Source organism: Pezoporus occidentalis, unplaced genomic scaffold (genome assembly GCF_034315485.1).
Source record: "Pezoporus occidentalis ecotype Australia unplaced genomic scaffold, CSIRO_AGI_Poc_V1 ctg127, whole genome shotgun sequence".
In the NCBI taxonomy this organism is placed as follows: Eukaryota; Metazoa; Chordata; class Aves; order Psittaciformes; family Psittacidae; genus Pezoporus; species Pezoporus occidentalis.
The window spans coordinates 2,315,239-2,333,025 of NW_026913071.1; the positions used below are offsets into that span (position 1 = coordinate 2,315,239).

At 40.5% G+C, this 17,787-nt stretch overlaps 1 protein-coding gene across 14 annotated transcripts in view; it reads right to left on the minus strand.

The window, feature by feature from the left end:
* Window positions 1-17,787, minus strand: part of ABLIM1 (actin binding LIM protein 1) — a 192,496-nt gene that overhangs the window by 19,474 nt on the left and 155,235 nt on the right. For 8 of the 14 annotated variants that reach the window (XM_062607934.1, XM_062607933.1, XM_062607941.1 and 5 more), the window contains 5 exons: window positions 13,593-13,628; window positions 12,209-12,338; window positions 9,835-9,954; window positions 3,575-3,679; window positions 1,300-1,347 (listed from right to left, as the gene is read on the minus strand). In XM_062607934.1, coding sequence (XP_062463918.1) covers window positions 1,300-1,347; window positions 3,575-3,679; window positions 9,835-9,954; window positions 12,209-12,338; window positions 13,593-13,628 — 439 coding nt within the window. The remainder of the gene's footprint in view (window positions 1-1,299; window positions 1,348-3,574; window positions 3,680-9,834; window positions 9,955-12,208; window positions 12,339-13,592; window positions 13,629-17,787) is intronic. The other 6 variants (XM_062607943.1, XM_062607942.1, XM_062607940.1 and 3 more) reach the window with 3 other exon arrangements.

The window sequence follows — 17,787 nt, forward strand, 5'->3', positions numbered from 1 at the left end:
TTAGGAGCATCAATATTAGGATTAATTGGGAATTCTGAGCAGTTTGTGATTGGGAAAATCTAAGCACAATTGCAGGTATTGAAGAAGCTGGTCAGAGTTTACAAAAGCATGACTTCAAACAGTACTTACGTATTAGAATTGGTGATGTCAGTGGTTAAACATTCACATGTTAATGGGAGGTGAGAAGACACATTAAAACCATAAAAATAAACAGAAATAATGTTAAGACTTTTCCAAAATGAGCATATGGTTTGAAAATTAAAACACAAAGAGGAAAAACCCCTCATAATACCATAGCACTGTTATTTGCAACCCTTACTCCTAACTACAGAATGGACTTTCTGAGCTTTCCTAATCATCTCAGCTCAATGGCTCTCAGCCAACTGTTCATGTAAACCCTGTAGCACTGCTGATTTGCCACTTAACCCTAAATGCATTTCATTGGATAAAGGGTTTGCAAAGGGCTGCAAACTGAAAGTCTTTAAAAAGTAGAGTCATCCATCTGTCACCACATTACACAAAAATCATCTATTCAAAGCTTCCTGTTGACAGCAGAAGGGCAGAGTGAACACACTCCATTAAAACCCAGGGCCTTGCTGTGCAGTACTAAGGATGGGCAAGGCAGTGGGCTTCTGCCATCGTTGTAACTTCAGGCTTGCTCTAACAATGTTTACACTGAAAACCTTAAAGTACAAACACTGCTGTCCAACTTGGAGCCCAAACAGCTGGGAAAACAAATACAGAATCTACCTGAGCTGTATCACAGGGCCTGAGAATCCCATTAGCCCTGCCAGTGACAAGTCAACATATCGTCTTCCATTATTAATATTATCATATCTTATTTAAAGCCAGAGATACATTTGGAATTCCAGGCTGCTAATGGCATCTCCATCTTTGCTGTTAAATTATTGTTCTTTGTCAGTTTAAAATAATGAAATTCCATGAAGTCCCTGTCAGAGAACAGTCTGTTGTTAATCCATTTAACACGATCAGTACCTGTATTCTTAAAATATAAACTTAAACAAGTGAAATACAGGAAGACATCATAATGCTAAAGAGACAGCAAAATCCCAGTTAAAGGCAATTCTGCCATTAGTATCAATGTGGCCAAAATTTAAACCATATGGTTCAAATGAAACAACATGCTTTAAAACAATCACTCAGCAGGACATGCAATAACAGCTGTTTCAAGCTTGGGCTACTGAGTTTTTATGCTTACAAAGTAACAACTGAATGCTTTTCACTAGTCTGCTTGCCTTTTAATTCAAGTTTGGAAATAAAAAGGGAAAGATCATTTACCATGTTGTTTGTAGATGGGTGGTTTTCTGTAGATGTTGACACCTTGATCTGTGAAATCAAGAAAGAAAAATGGGAATATGAAAACCATTTCAGTTGTAGACACAGGTAACTCCTACTCTAAAACAACAGACAGACCAAACCAAGGATGTAGCAGAAGAAAAACACAGAAAGCTATTTCTAATATTATAAAAAATCAGAAATAAAGACCCCAACATAAGAACGAGTGAAAGTCAAAGACATGTGGTATGAAGTCCTTTGGAGCTGACTCTGTAACATGTAGATGCTTCCAAGTCATGATCCATTAATTTTAAGCATTCAGAAGATTACCAGTGGGATAAAAGTCAGAAGAGATGCAAACAAGCAAGACATTTCAATGGTGAAGATAGACGCCATTTGGGGAAAACCACCCCAAATAACTTGTGTGGAAAATTGCGCTTCAGTCACAACAGCTCAATTTTCTTTCCAACTGGCTGGCTGGCTTGAGCAGAGGAGAATGCACCGAGCTTACAGTCCACTTCAAATTCCAGAGAACGAAATAGCTGTCTGATACACTGTTTTGAACAGTCAACCACAGCTACACTTCAGTGAGTCAAAGGGATGCTTTATACAGAGCTGATACAACACTAATTCTCAAACCACAAGGAGAGATTTTATTTCTCTTTCATATTTCTTTAATGTAGGACCCACCATATTGCACATTATCAATGGAAATCAGAACCAAAACACTTCCCAGAACTCTAATGCAGTCATCTAGAGCATGTCTAAAAGACACCATATTTTACAAATAATAATCTAAGACAGGAATCAGTTCATTCCAAGCCAACGCTTCATGTGTTCAGCACAACTCATACACAAAAGTTAATCCAAATCAGTGCTACAGTGCAAAAATCTGACAAAATCTTATTTGAAGACCAAAATGAGCTTCTGGGAACTAGAAAATTAATGTCAGAAACCCATTCTGCTACTTCATACTTCCTGAAAAAAGTTTTCAGTGACATTAGAATGGAAGATGAGAAAGCATTTCAGAATCGCAGATCCAGCTGCTACAGGAGACAACTGAGCCTTTGGCATTAAGGAAAGCTAACCCTAAAAATCTATTGTAACAGAGGCAAATCTTACCCTTTAGAACTCTACATCCTTGACTAAACAAGCAAATTCACTGCATACAAAGACACTGAGGTATTTCCTTGTTGTTAGTGATCTGTTATGGCTACTTGACCAGCGAATAGGTACAAACATCACAAGGGCGGTCATGCTGAACTTTTGCGCACATCTATAGCTGGAAGCTGTAAGGGGATAGGAACACAGCTCCTTCTGTGGCTGCTCTGCTCCAGCTGGAGGACACTCTCCCACCATGCTAGAGGTATTACTCAAAGCTCTTCATGCAAGTGCATTTTAGCTTACACAAGTCCAAGTGAGCCAGGTTAGCTTAAGCATTTAAACCGGCCTACCTTAGCCAAGCCAGGTCACACTGACTGAAAGGGAAGTTCCCACAAACAGTTTACCTGCCAGGTCTGAGGAAGGAGGAAGAGCAGTAACCTCTGGCAGTGCAAAGGGACACTAGACTAAAGGGGACCTGAAGAGTCAGCTAGCAATTGATACATGTCCACAACCCTCAGGTCATACATTCTCGTGTCATCAAAATCCAAGACAGATGGTCTTCTCAGAGGCTGGAAGAGCTGTGCTGCTCACTTCAAAACAGAGACTGCCCTTTATAGAGAGGACATCCTAAGGCATACATATCCTTGTGTATTTGCAGGTTTCTAAGGACACCAAGCCATTGCACAAAACAAGAAACATCCTCATCTGCTTTAAAAAAGGGAACACTAAACTAGAACTGTTGGGTTCAAGACTGAATCAAGTCACAACAATCTGAACGAACAACATATGTAATGGCTCACTGGTCGACTCTTTTCTACATGTGAATCAAAACCAACTCCTCCAAAGTTACCAGAGTTATGCCAGTGCTCAACTGGTGCAACTGAGAGAAAAATCAAACCTTACATAGCTCATATCTAGCTCACATGTCATCAACAAACCCTGAGAACCAAGGCACCCTAACAATGGTTCTGACCAACAGAACAGGTAAAAATCACAGTGAGCCCCCCCATTTCTTAACTCACTAACTCCTTGCAGCAAGCCCAGGAGCAGTTCCAAACCCTGAGGGTGTACCCCATGGTAAACAGTGTGAAACAATGGAGACAAGACAAAAGTTACAAAGGCTACATTCTACACTGTGACAGGACACCGAGACACATACAGTGCCAGCTCCTACCTGGAACATGGAAATGTTTAGGGGCCTGAGCGTAAGTTGGAGTGAGAGGGCGGCTGTCGGGCCGATAAGGGACAGGGGAGTTCCGACCGCTGGACGGCTCATTGCCTCCAATGAAAGAATGGAGAAAACAAAATGAGAAAAGGGAGAGCGACAAAAAAGAAAAGCAAGCCCATTCAAATCAACCCCAAACAAAACTGGTGGAACCAAAACCTCCGGGGAGAAAAGAAGTTGAACCAAAAACATAAATACAAACAATAACGAGAACTGGTAGTAGCCCTGGTAATGTTTTTCCCTCCCGCCCCTGATATTCCTGCAGAGACAAAGTTCATGTTGAGGCTGGAGTTGAGGCGTGAGCAGCTCAGACTCATTCTGATGGCATGCAGGCAGGAGCTGGATGCTCATAGCTGGTGGTAGATGGGCAGCGTGGAAAAGAAGAATGGCAGGTTACTTGGCAATGATTTAGTACGGAGATTGATATTAGGAGTTCAAAGGCGCAGACGCAGAGCACAGTAGTTGATATGCAAACCCAAAAGGAAACCAGCTTCCAAGCAGATAGAAGCAGATGCTGGCAGTTACTACCGTTCCCTAAACCAAAAGCATACAGAAGCTAGAGATGGAAAACAGCTGGGAGGTCACTTGGCCTCTATCAAAAGGCGTAACTGTTCCTTACACACTCTTTCATTGGTTTAGCTCTCTGGTAGGAAATTTCTGATATGGCAAAATAATTTTTAAAGCAATGCAGCCTATCTGGTGGGGTTGGAACTACACCTTGAAGTCCTTTCCAATCCTAACCATTCAATGCTTCTATGCTGATGCCACTCCAAGTCTCTGTCAACGCCAAAATTTGGCTCTGGTGACAATACTCCAGCACTGCTGAATCATCAAATCTGGATCTAATGTCTAACAATCCCAGTTCCACTTTGCACACATGGTTACACTTGTAGGATTACTCTTACCAGGACTATTTCTTTGCCACCTAACAACCCACCAATGGCCCTGAAAGTTCCTGTGTCTGTCAGGACAAGAGGGCTGTTAAAGAACTATGCTGGTATCAAGACTTAGCCGCCAGATACCCAAACCCATGATGTGTGTGTAAGAGAAAAGAATGTTGCTGCCTTTCCTTTGTGCCATTCTTCACACTAGTGCAATTTGCACAAGCAAAAACCATCCACATGGGTGCTTGTTTTACACGGGGCTGGGTGACTACAATGGTGAAAAGTAGGGAAGCATCAAACCCCTTTCATTTTTCAGGTATGCATTAAAAAAGGTTTAAAAAACCTAGAAAAGGTGATGAATAAATCCAGATAAGAGAAAAAAGGGGGTGGTGGTGGCCAGGGCAAGTACAGGAGGGCTATAAAACACAACAAAAGAGAAATTGCAGGCCTCTTTCACCTACAGGTTTCCTATGGCCCATTAGAAATCCAAAACTTTGGACTCAGTACATTTCTTATGTATATCTTTAGGGTGGGTTGGTGAGGAGAGAAAAAGTTTTCTTTATATTTTACACAGAAAGCTAACTCTATTCCAGCCCAAACCAGGACAATCTTTCACTTGAATGGTCACCTGCCAATCTAAAAGGCACCAACAGGAAATAAATGCTCTTTCCAAACCTCACTGAGAGAGATGTGCTAGAGGCTTCTGCCAGTATACAACTTCCTCCATCTGCACATACATGTTTTAAAAACCACATACACGGTTCAGGGGGGTTGACTGCATAAAATTTATCCAGAAGAATGCATGAGCAAAATTATGTATTTACCACTTGGGTATTTTAGCCCTAAACCACATGAGTTCATGGTGGTTTTCTATTGTGGGTGCAGCAATGCACCTCCTCATTCAGCGGCAGTATTCGGTAAGTTTACTAACTCTGAAAAGCAGTATGAATGATTAGCTAAAAGAGTTTTGTCATATCTCAACCTATGGTCCTTTACTCATCAGTTTCAATACTGTGCTCTACTTGTCCAACTGTTGAGATACTGTGATGGTGAAACATCTAACTTGGCTAAGCTGATTTTATTTATGTCTTTTGTTTCTATTGAGAACCTGTGAGTTAATTTTCAGCAAAATCATTCTTTCATGTGGAAAAAAACCCTCATCAATAGAGATGGCTTTGAGATACAGTTAATTCTAAAATTTATAATCTTTACAGAGACATATTCTGCCTCTCTGCTTCCATTAGCAATTAGTATATTCAATGAAAGAGAAGAATCAAAAGGGATTTGTTGACCTGTGGACTTGTCACAATCGAGGAGTCACAAGTGCATTTACCTGCTGGGAACTGGTAGTCAAAATGTGGGCACGTTTCATTTACAATGCTTCTACATCACCACCACGAATAGAGGGAAGAAACCCTTCTTATACCACCCTCTATCTCAACTAGACATATACTAAACTACACGTGCTCACATTCATAACTGTATGCTGGCTAATCTTGTATCAGGTACACAGATAATGTGCTTAGAGAGAACTGGTAATGATATATAATGCACACAGTACCAGGCAGACAATTAGCATGGTATCATCCTGCATATGATGCTTCACAGATGGCTCTGTTGACTTTTATTTCCTGGGGTTCCTGTGCAATCTCTCTCTTCGTAATGACTCCTACTAGTACTGACAAACGACTCTCCTTTACGCTTTCTAGGATGGCAGTCTCATTACCTCCAACCACTGCAGGAGGGAATGGTACATCTACTTACATTCTCATTACTTACACCCCTGAGGAGCCCACTCTTATAAAGAGGCTTAAGTGCTTCAGATGCAACTGTAAAATTACCTACAATTTATGAAAGCAGTGCCAACATCTGTGGAATGTGCATATGCACACAGGAAAGCAGAGCTGCTAACCTGCCTGGACCTGCCTCCCAAGGCCTCATGGACAGCCTGCTTCCAGCTTTACATGAAAGTAGGGACTGTGGATGCTCTGAATTTGGGTTCCTTGCTGTGCCTGCACAGGAGAGTCTCTTACTATCTCAGATATGCCATAACTAGTGTTAAGTGGTAACTCCACTAAGCAACAAGAGCACCCCAGTTGGCCAGCACTGTAGGAAAAAACAGTTCTCACATTGCTGGCATGAAGTTTAACAGTATGCGCGTAGGTGCTTGGGGGATGTTAAGAGAGACTGGAGTAAGTTTAAAAATCAATCACTTGAGCACAGTAGCCTCAGAACTGAAATTCAGAGGCTTTTTTTCTTTCATTCTGTTTACTCCACGAGGTAGCTCCCATTTCCTATAGCTCGATTTGTTAGGCACGTTCCCCTAGCAGTCAGGAATACAATTGCTTGCTTACACACAGAACAGTGTAATGCAGGTTCCTGCTGCCTTCTGAAACATTCACCTCTGGGCTCCCTGTGTGATTCACAGGCTAAGTTCACAGAATCAGGCCAAAAACCCCACAAGCAACCCAACACTGAGACTTCTGTGAAGCTGAAGTTTAGGTGCTTTACTTCTGAATAGACACCTGAAACCTTAGTCCTATTCAGGTTTTGTCCAACTATCATTCAGCACCTTATCCAGACGTGCAGCCCTTATTTCCCAGCACAAAACTGAAAGTCATGAAACAGTGAAAGCATGGCTGTTTTCCAGAGCAGAGCTTTCAGCTCCATCCACAAACCCCTGCAAATAGTTATCACACAAAGAGAGAATTTGATTTCAGAGACCTGCCTTAGGGAAGGAAAGGAGGAATCTGTGAAAGTCAAGGCCTAAATTCACTGTGAAGGTGGATAGATTCCTTATGGGAAGGTCTGTGAGCAGAGGAATACACACTAGTTTGGAACTCGTAACTCTACTTGCATGAAAATCTTAAGGGGGCTTTGCAATATTCTTGAATGCCTCTGAAAAATTCTAGGCATGTGAGATGAAATCCTGGCTCTCAATAAGAGTTTTGTCTCTGATTTCAGTAGGGTCAGGGTTTCGTTCATTCACGGACTTGTTTTGATTCTTTCATAGCAAAGACAGTGCTTTATTGAGACAAGACCAAATTCAGTTGAGACTCCAAATGAGATTAATCTCATGAAGTCTAAGTTAATGTATATTATACTGTCTTCCAGCTCATTCAACATACATGTCACATCAGCATACTCTCACTAAGACTTTCTGGAGCATATTTAGCCCCTTTGCTCCTTGAAGTTCTTTGCATTTGGCCTTGTAACTGTCATATCTAATTAACCCCAGACAGTGCTACAGTTCTCATTTCAGATAAATTCACGGGGGTCTAATTCTCTAGTGCACACAGAAACGTCAAATCCTCTTCAGAATTAACAGCATTTCAAAGCATGGCTTACATTTGGCTACACTGTTCACAGAGAAAACTGTTGCTCATGTTCTTTATTGAGTACTACTGTCCCAGTCTGCATGTCACCAGGGAACTCTGCGATACTGTTTCATGTTTTCTCTCAGATCATTACCTAAAATACCCCAAATTACTTTATCTGTGTTAGGTTTTATAAATGCGTGAGCTTGGCTCAATGCTCTGAGGGAACTCAGCTTGCAGTGTTGAGCTGAAACACAAAAGTGTATTTTTGAGGGCTGTTTTGAGCAGAAACCTTCCTCCACAGGGAGGAAAAATGTGGCTATTCCCACCATATTAACCTAAGCAAAAACTTAAGTCACCTTAAGAAGGTGTTTCTTTCTCTCAAGCAACTATTAAAAGACTATTCTTTCAGTTCAGCCATGTGAATTACAAGATGTGGGTACCTGCTACTTGCCCCTATTCAAATGTATGACATCCTCAGATGGCGTACAGTCACAGCAATACGAACTTGAGCTTTCAGGAGCTTTGCTGAGTTAAACACATAAATCCTGTCCAGGCTTATGACCTTTATGTAAAATTTTCTGAAAATCATGGATTCTTGCAATGTTTTACTGATAAGTACCATACCCACCCCTTTGCCTACAGTGCTGCTTGTAATCCCACTTGGCCCTTTGCACCGATAACTGAGATACATACCTAATCTACATGCCAGGTAATGCTTTGAAATCTGAAAACAATAGGCATGGATTTCCAATAGTTCTTCCGATTTATCTGTTGCAGAAGCTATTTTCTCAACAGAAAAAGAATGAAAATGCCACTTGAAAGAGTGTGAGCATTAATTTGGATTTTCAGCAAAGAAATGTTGAACTTGCAAGGATTATGAATTAACTGCATGCTGAAATGAGCAGTGCATCTATTTTTAAGGGTCCCAATCTTTTAAACTGAGATTTTCCTTTTATAGTGACATAATAGGAAAATTGAAAGCGCATATTAACAAAAATCATCTAAGGAAAGGCAAGAGTAAAATTAGTAATGGTGATCTAAATGCTTGAAGAGCTGTAACATTGAGATCTATTAGTATTTCTTGAAAGCTCATGGCAACAACTCCCTTGCAACCGTTTTTCATTATCTCCAGTTTATGATTACCTACATTATTGAGAGATGCCAGAATAGAATCTATGCTCAACTTACTTAACTGCCTCTTTTAGAGCTCTTGTAGGTGGTAGGAGTTATGACCTTCCCCCCAAGTAGAAGGCACAGCCAGAGAGTGCTCCAAAAGAAGTATAACCACATTCACAGAAAGCAAGAAACAAAACTAAAAGCTTATGGAGCTGAATGAGCTCCTTGAAGGGACCCAAAGAACCACCTTCCCCCAAATCAAACCATGGAAAATAAGACTGAAAAAGAGAAATAGCCATATCCTCATGTAGTGTAAATCCCTGCAACTCTACTGCCTTCAGCAGAGTCTGCTGATTCTCACTAGTAGAGGAGAGGCACAGAGATACTAATTTTACTCTGTAGGGAACTAATGTATGCCAATATGATTAACAGAGATTAACTTCCTTGTTGCCATTGATCTTTTTTTCTTCTCCATAATTTTGATCACCTTCCTGTCATCCAGACAGTATCTGTAGTCAATTTTTAAATGCTTGTTTAAGAATGTGGAAATAACACTTAAATCTGATGTGCTAACTGCTGGAGTGATTGTTATGGACTGCTTTAGAAAAAAGCTAAATTAGGCACATGTAGGTGCTAAATAGGAAATGATAATGCTTTCCTGTATATTTCAAATAGGTAATTGTTTGATGACTCTTCAGCTAGGGCCCTTAGAAATGACATATTTCCTCTGATAAAGGATATTATGTCTATTCTAACATAGTTTTTGGTGTAACAGCACATTTCAAAGCATGCTTTGACGACCTTACGGAGATACACCTTATTAGCTTTGAGAGAATGCTAATAAATCTCCAGCCTGGAGGGTACTCCCTGGAGATGCCTGGCTCCTTACCTTTGACATGGGGGATGAAGTGGTGTCGGAAGGGGGAGTTGGGGCGGGAGTCATGGTGCGTGGAGCTGAGACTGCTAGTGCGCAGGTATGACAACCGCTGCACACCAGTAGAGAGCAGCTCTGCGGCAGCAAGGAATCAGGGGGCAGAACAAAATGAAAACAAAGAAAAACAATAAGAGAAAGGCAGGGAAGGAGGCTTCAAAGGAAGAGAAAAAAAAAGCATTGAGCAATTAGGATTCTGAAAAGAAGGAAGGAGAAAAAAAAATAAAGGTTAAAGACGTACCGAAGGGTTCATAAATGTTAGACAAAGTTACAGGAGTTATTAGGAAAGAGGCTCAAATTTGAGCTGCATCACTAACTTAGCATCACATTTATTGGCTTCATGAGCTTCTGATCTATGCCTTGTTACCAAAAAGTAGCCTGCCACCAGCATGCAAACATCACAAACACTGACGCTCTATCAGTTAGGAAAGCAGCTGTTTTGAAAAGTGCCTGACCAACAAGTGTCAGTCAAGAGGCATGCAAGCTGTTTTCTATTGTTTTAAGGCATTCCAAAATTGCTGCCAACATCAGCTAGGGCACTACAGGAGGAAAAGGCTGCAAACTTTTTCAGAACTCATAGCACTCCAAATTTTGAAGAACCTTATGCTGCCAACGTCAATGCAGCAGTTCACTTCTTTCTCAAGGGTTAGCTGGGAGCTCAAGAGAAGTTAGCTGGGGGCACTGGGTTGATTCAGAGAGAAATTATTCTTGCAAATCACATGAAGATAAGAAGTGCCATTAGGAGAAAAACGGCAAATATACATGTGCTGCTATTCAACATAAATAATTACTGTAGGAAAATTACAAGGTAGCAATAACAATTTCCCCAAAGCAGGGTAGCAAAGATCAAAATGATGCATTCAATAGAATAGTTTCTGTGTTGTATGAGGAACAGAAACAGGTGAGCCAAAGATGAGATCATCTGAACAGAGGTAAGCTTGGACAAATATCTTCCCAGAAAACCCCTCAGGTTGTGAACTGCTGAAGACTTTATACTTGGATCCAAATTCTGGCTTGAGCCCATCCGCCCATTACATAGAGATACATAAATAGAGACTGCTTCTGGGGAAGGTCCTTGACTGAATGCAGACAGTAAAACTCAATCACAGTAAAGTCTGGAATAGGGCCTGGATTTGTTCATATCCCTGAAAACACTGATACAAATGGAAAAACCCTCTCAGAACTGCAAGAATCAAAACACAGAAGTTTGCAGCTTTTTCATGCTTTCAAGTCTCTTTCGGTTTCAGTTGTAACGTCATCTTAACACAGAGTCATGTTGTGAGCACCAAGTATCAGACACAATTTGCTTCTGTCCCACCTCCCTTGGGTCCTTTAAATAAGGCATTCACTGACAGACACAATTAGCTGCTTTCAGCCCACCCCCACTAGGAAATGGCTACAGCATTCAAGTTCCACAGTGGTGGCTCTATTATAAATCTTTAATCTTAAAAATGCAGATGTTGTAGATGGGCTTTTGGCATCCCAACCTCTCAGCTGTAATCACCAAGGAAAATGAAACCGCATGATTGTGTCACTTAACTTAAAAACAGATCACAAAGGTTTAATTCACTACTGTATACAATAAAATTAGTCTTGAGAAGTCTTCAATGAATAGCATTTAGAGATACATTTTTATGCATTTTGGGTGTGGATGAGCACTTTGCTATCATATCTTGCTTTTATATATACAACCAGCAATTTCGAATGCACTGGGAGCCTGAATGATATGCACATTTTATACATTTTACATACAACTTGTCCAGGACTGCTAAACCAGTAAATGAAGTTTGTGGTTTTAAATGTTCCCAGGCAGTTGCCTATGGAATTAAGAAATCTACTCGTGAGGCTGCTTTAAAAAATGACTATCAATTTGGAGTATCTGGGGGTTTTGCTGCTGAATCTGATATCCCACGGCTGCACCAAGCTTTAAATGAACTGGGTTTTTAGGAGGGAGGAATCCTACATTGCTGACTTCTATACAGTCAAGCCATAACTTTCTTTTCCAGTATGTGATACACTTTTCCCAGATTCCAGAATGAAGTATGTGATTCAGTGCTGTGAATTACTGCTTTCAGAAACATATAGAGAGTGTTAAATAATGAATCAGAAACAAAACCAGAAGATCCACATTTGCAGGAAGCACTCATCAGCCCTATGCAAAAGACTACATCAATAAAGAGCTAAAAACCAGGCAGAAAAGGAGATATTACAATATTCAACAATATTTCAATCCTAAATATTCCCTGTTAAGAGGAACAAGTGCTTTGCTGTGCCACTCACTGCCATAATGAAGAAACAATAGTCTTACAAATACTTGTAATGCTGCCCTTACCAGGTCTGTGGAAATGCTGAGGAGAACGTGACATGGTGGGTGTGTAGCTATGACGACTGTACACGGGAGAATTGATGGAGCCCTGACTAGTAGACCTGTGAATCATGCGATCCCGAACATCTTGATAACCCTGCAGAACAGAGAGCATTCACTAATAAATGGAAATGCACATGACACAGTTTTAGAAGCACTTAACTTTCACAGACGTGAAGACACCAGCAGAAGCTACACAGAAATAACAATATCCTTTCAGGTTTTAACCTCCTTCATTATGAGTGTTCTCCTATGAGCTGTTCCAAAGACTCCAATCCATTGTTATAGTCTGAGTCAGAATTCAGTCTTGGAAGGCTCCGTATCCACCTGTAATTTCTATGAAATTCCATATAATTCCAGATTTGCCCACATTCCTATGAATCCATGAGGGAAGCTACGTTCAGAGTTATGTCTGTCCTGCAGCATACTGCACAAGATACATGAGCTGGCCTTCAGCTAGCTGACTTGGACACCAGCAAGAATTCTGCAGCACAGAGCTCTCTGTGGCTTTATTTACCATGTGTCTCAAATAGCTACATCAAAAGGTATTTAATACCCAAATTAGATCCCCCTTGTATCTGAAAACATGACACCTTCTTGTATAGAAAAATTCAATTTACTTGGTTTCCTGGGGAAAAAGCCAATAAAAAGAAACAAAACCCCAAACAAAACAAACCTACCCTCTCCAGCCCACCAAAACCCCATGAAGCAAACCAAACTGAGACAAAAGGGGCAGAACTGATGTCAGTGCATGAAGAGTTACAAGAGATTTCACAGTCACTTTTTTAACACATAGCAATCACTATAACCTCTATGTTGCAAATAAGCAACACTCCCCACCTTCAAAATGATAATGATTCTGCAGTGGCATCTATTGTATCCTGACAATCAACATCCAAATATTTCATGGAAACATTTGGATGTTCAAAACGTTTTGTGATGTTCAAATTCAGTCCTATGGTAAAGCAGAACCAAACCAAACCATAGTTATGCCTTCTTCAAGACAAAGCTGCAAATGTTTTAGTAGCAAACATGGCTTATTATATAGACGCTTAAAGCAGCATTTTAGTTTCTGAAATCCAAGTCCACCTGTGCCACAAAGATGAATGCATAAGAAGTGACCTCTGCTGGACAGATGACTCTGCAACAAATGGGTAAGAGCAAAAGCTACATTTTATACAAAATCTGTCACTAAGAATGTAATGTTTTCTTTTTAGAACTCATTTTTGTTAAATTTCAATCTTCAGGAACAGATGGATCAGACCAATACCAAAATCAACACCTGCATTTGCTGAAGTGAGTAATTCTAATCACAGCAAGGTATTGCCCCCAAAGGTTTCACCAAACTTACTTCTGCAGAAGGGGTAGGTGATAATGTCCTTGGAGACTGCAAAGACATAAAAATAAGGTTACTGAATCATCACTGCATGTGTTGGGCGAGAAAATGGTAATCTAAATATTGCTGCAAATATTATATATGGCAATGTAAAGTGGTAATACAGAAATTACTGAGGCCATTGAAGTGCTGGAACTTGCTTCTTCCACATTGCTCAGGAAGTGGTCCATAAATCACTGAAGCAATTAAAGTTTCTCGGAGAATCTTTATAAGCGTGATTAATTCAGTCAAATATCATGATGCATCATCTCAGTCATCTAATCATTGTGGTAATTAAAACACAGACATAAAGATCAAAATCAGAAAGGGTTATTAATGTAATAACCATGCCTGTTATGAAGAAATCTTTAAAGTGGAAATCAAAAGTAAATAATCTTAATTCAGAGTTTTGCATGGAAAATCAGGAATACAGAGTAACTTCCAGGATGAAGCATGTTCTTCCTCCAGCACACACACTCTGGCTAAAAGGTGCTTTTCCCCAAGGCTTTACATTTCATACCCATGCAGAGGAGCACGTAGCTGTCATCAACATTTCTTTGATATGATCTCCTTTAAATCTGAGTTCTACCATGGTTACATGAGGAGAACAGACAGAGATTAGAATGAAAGAACTGTGCAAAGGCCAGTGGGCAGAAACATGCACAATATTATGAAAAGTTTCTATTACAGAGACAGGGAAACTGAGGCAAGAAATACCTTTAGAAGTGAAACATAGGATTATGTTGATGGTACAAACAAGAATAAAGGCAATGTTATTTGCCCTTTAATCACAAGACGAGTTGAAGCTGGAAGATCAGGATTTTATTATTTTCTTCATGCACTAAACTTCAATACTATTTAATTGCCATAATAAACTGGGCAAGAGATTATGTTTTTAATGAGACCACAATTATTACAGAACGATTAAGATAATGTCTTCGAAGGAAACTGCTGATTCTGGTCTAACTGCTACAATAATATACAACAGCAGCTATACTTTTTTTGCACTGAGACACCATTAACTCTCGTGGGGCTGGTGACACTGTGAATGGAAAGGTTCCAAAGGAGTGGCATTTTTTTTATTTGGGTTCAGAACATTTCCTTTTTCAGGAAGTTTCATAAAGCTTTTTGCAGACTGCCCTTGTTACTCTCCATCAAAGCCTGAATCATAGCATCATAGAATGGTTTGGGTTGGAAAGGACCTTAAGATCATCCAGTTCCAACCCCCTGCCATGGGCAGAGACACCTCACCCTAAGACTATGCCACCCTAGGCTCTGTCCAGCCTGGCCTTGAACACTGCCAGGGATGGAGCATTTACCACTTCTTTTCACAACCCATTCCAGTGCCTCACCATCCTCACAGTAAAGAACTTCTTCCTTATATCTATAACTGCACAAGTTAGATCTATAATGAAATAGTACAGAACAGCACAACTCTGCTTCACTGAAACACATTGTAGCACCATTCTCCACAAAACCTGTCAGCTAATCTAAAACTTTGAATATGAATGAAGAAAGCACATGTTGTGATGTGCATTCCCACATTTATCTGGTAGTAATTTATGTGTTACTGTAAATAATCAAGTTTCCATAATCTGCTGTGATTACCCAGATGCTAAGGTAATGAGTACTGTAAAAGGTAGTCACAGGAACCTAAGAGTGGGAAGGCAGCCCAGAAAGTAACGTGCTGAATCCACAACCGACCTTTCATGTATTTTTACTCCATCACTAATCTGACATCATCTCATTGCTTTTTGGGAAATGGAACCATGCTCTGGAGCCAGTTTGCTGTTTTATCATGCACAGGTGAACCGCCATATCTCAGACTCTGAGTCTGCCATGGAATGCTTGGTTCTTCAGGGTTTATGAGGTCTTTTAAAACCTGCTCCATCATAGAAGTCTACATTAGTCAGTTTGAAATACACTGTGCAGTCAACTGAGAAGAAATAGCTCAGCTCCAGAATTGTAAGCCAGAGGAAATACAGAGGGAGGACTCCAAATGAAAAGAAAGAGAGAAAGAAGGGAAAAGGAGAGAAGAGAAGGGGAAAGGAGAAGGGGAGAGGAAAAGAGAAAGGGAGAAGAAAAGAGAAAAGGATATAGAAAGGGAGAGGAAAAGCAGTCTGGGTAGAGAACCTTTCCTTACCAAATCTACAGTAAAACTTATACACACTGCAAGAGGCTCAATGCTCTACCACTTTGAGCTCTAAGGGGCTGCTCTATAGCTGAAGTCACACAGGTTGTTCTGTATTCTGGGGAGTTTCTGCAAACTTTGACAGGTGTCATTTTATATCACAAACTCCAACGTTTTGCACCAACCTCATTGTAACTGTCTTTTTATTGCACTACCAGGTAGGATGCTTGCTCCACTTGGAAGCATCTGTCACATTAGAAAGAATCCTTTTCTCATTTACAGACATTCAGTGTTTTCACCACACGGAATACTAGAAACAAAGGACATGCAGGTAAAATGCCGCTTCTCTCAGGATTTCTGCAACGAAAGTCAGAGCTGAAAAGAGACTATTTCAGTGCTAGTGAGGCTGCTGGTAGCAGGGCAGAAGAACCTGAGCAACTGACAGCGTCTGAAAATGTTATCGCTACACTAATGGTCAGCCTCAGGAGCAGAAAATTTACTTACAGATCTCATTTATATCTCTGCATATCTTTTCTACCCGAAGCTAACCCACCTCTCCATGAGCTCCCTTTCTCTTCCTTGCTAACTGCTGGCAGGTCTGTCTCACTAGATGGTGCTATGAGAAAACGTTTTTCATTACAGACTTCCAGAAAAACAAGATAGGGATTAAATTGAGCAAGACAGATTAGGAGTGAGAAACCCTTCAGAGCATTTACCTTCCATTGCAGTGAAGAAAGTCTCATGCTGTGTTTTCTCACTTTCTATGTCTAAGACATGTAATTTTCTTGTAGCCCATTCCCTGTAATTAAGGTTCGTCTCCATTAATTTTGGTGACACATCTCCCTTGTACACCCAGATATCTTCCTTAGCCGAGTTTGGCAATTTTTTCTGTTTTTAAATCATGATGAAGGGCATTTCTAGTGTACAAGCTTAATGTCAAGGTCCCCTTTTATTCAACACCACCAACTACATACACGTTACAAAGAGACTGCAGGTTAAATCACTCAGTCTTGAAATCCCTGCCATGACTAAACACGTCACTTTGCTTTTTAAAGATGATGGTGACTGATGTATGATGTTCCAAGATTGTTGTTACTCTATTATCACAAGACAAACACAAAGTAAGAGATCAGTCCACCCTACTGGGCTTGTGTTCTCATTAAGGGAAGGGAGGAGAAACAGGCACAAAGAGGTGAGGTGACTTGCCCAAGGTGACAGAAGTCAGCAGTAGCGTTAGGTGGAAAACCCACATCTTCTGAAAAGGGGAGCACCCTTCTGTTTCCACAACAAATTTCTGTACTCACTAGGAACTAACCAGATTTAATGCAGGTGGCAATACTGGATAAGAAAACTCCAAAGGCTTTTGCTTATCCCCAGAACAGGCATAACAGCAGAGAGCTTCCACCATGCTGCTCCATCAGCTTCCACATACTGCTTTGTCAGTGAGGAGTATGGAGCTTCCTCTTAAGGATTAACAAATAGCTCACCTTCTCTGGGAGAGATTAGTTCTTCCTCTGTGACTAACAAGAGACTTGTGTGTGTAGAGGGTTTTGTGGAATGGGCCAAGCCTATTGGAACTGGTCACAGGTCACCAAAGCATCTCTGAGTGGTTTTGATGCAGATGCCAGGCAGATTCACCAACAACACAAAGCTGAGGGGTGAAATGCTGTAATATTCCTGACTTGTTAATCTCTTATTTTATTCCTGAGCTGAGCCATCTCCTGAATTTCCAACTCATGTTAAACTTTAAAAGCCTAAGCCTATAAAACATTAAAGGACAAAGAAAACCTGAGGCAGCTGTGATGTGAAGGTGGGCAGAACACTCTGCTAAGAAAGCAGATTATCAGTCACTGATCTGGGCAAATTTAGACCACTGGTGCCTTGATGATTTACTGTACTTCCTTTTTCCTCAGCTCATCTTCAGCTGCAGTTACAGTCAGTAAAAATGCTGAGATTGCAAGGAAGTAAATCCACTTCTATGTCCATTTATATTTAAATTCAAGCACTGTGATTTACAGTCAGGTGGTATTACATGACAAA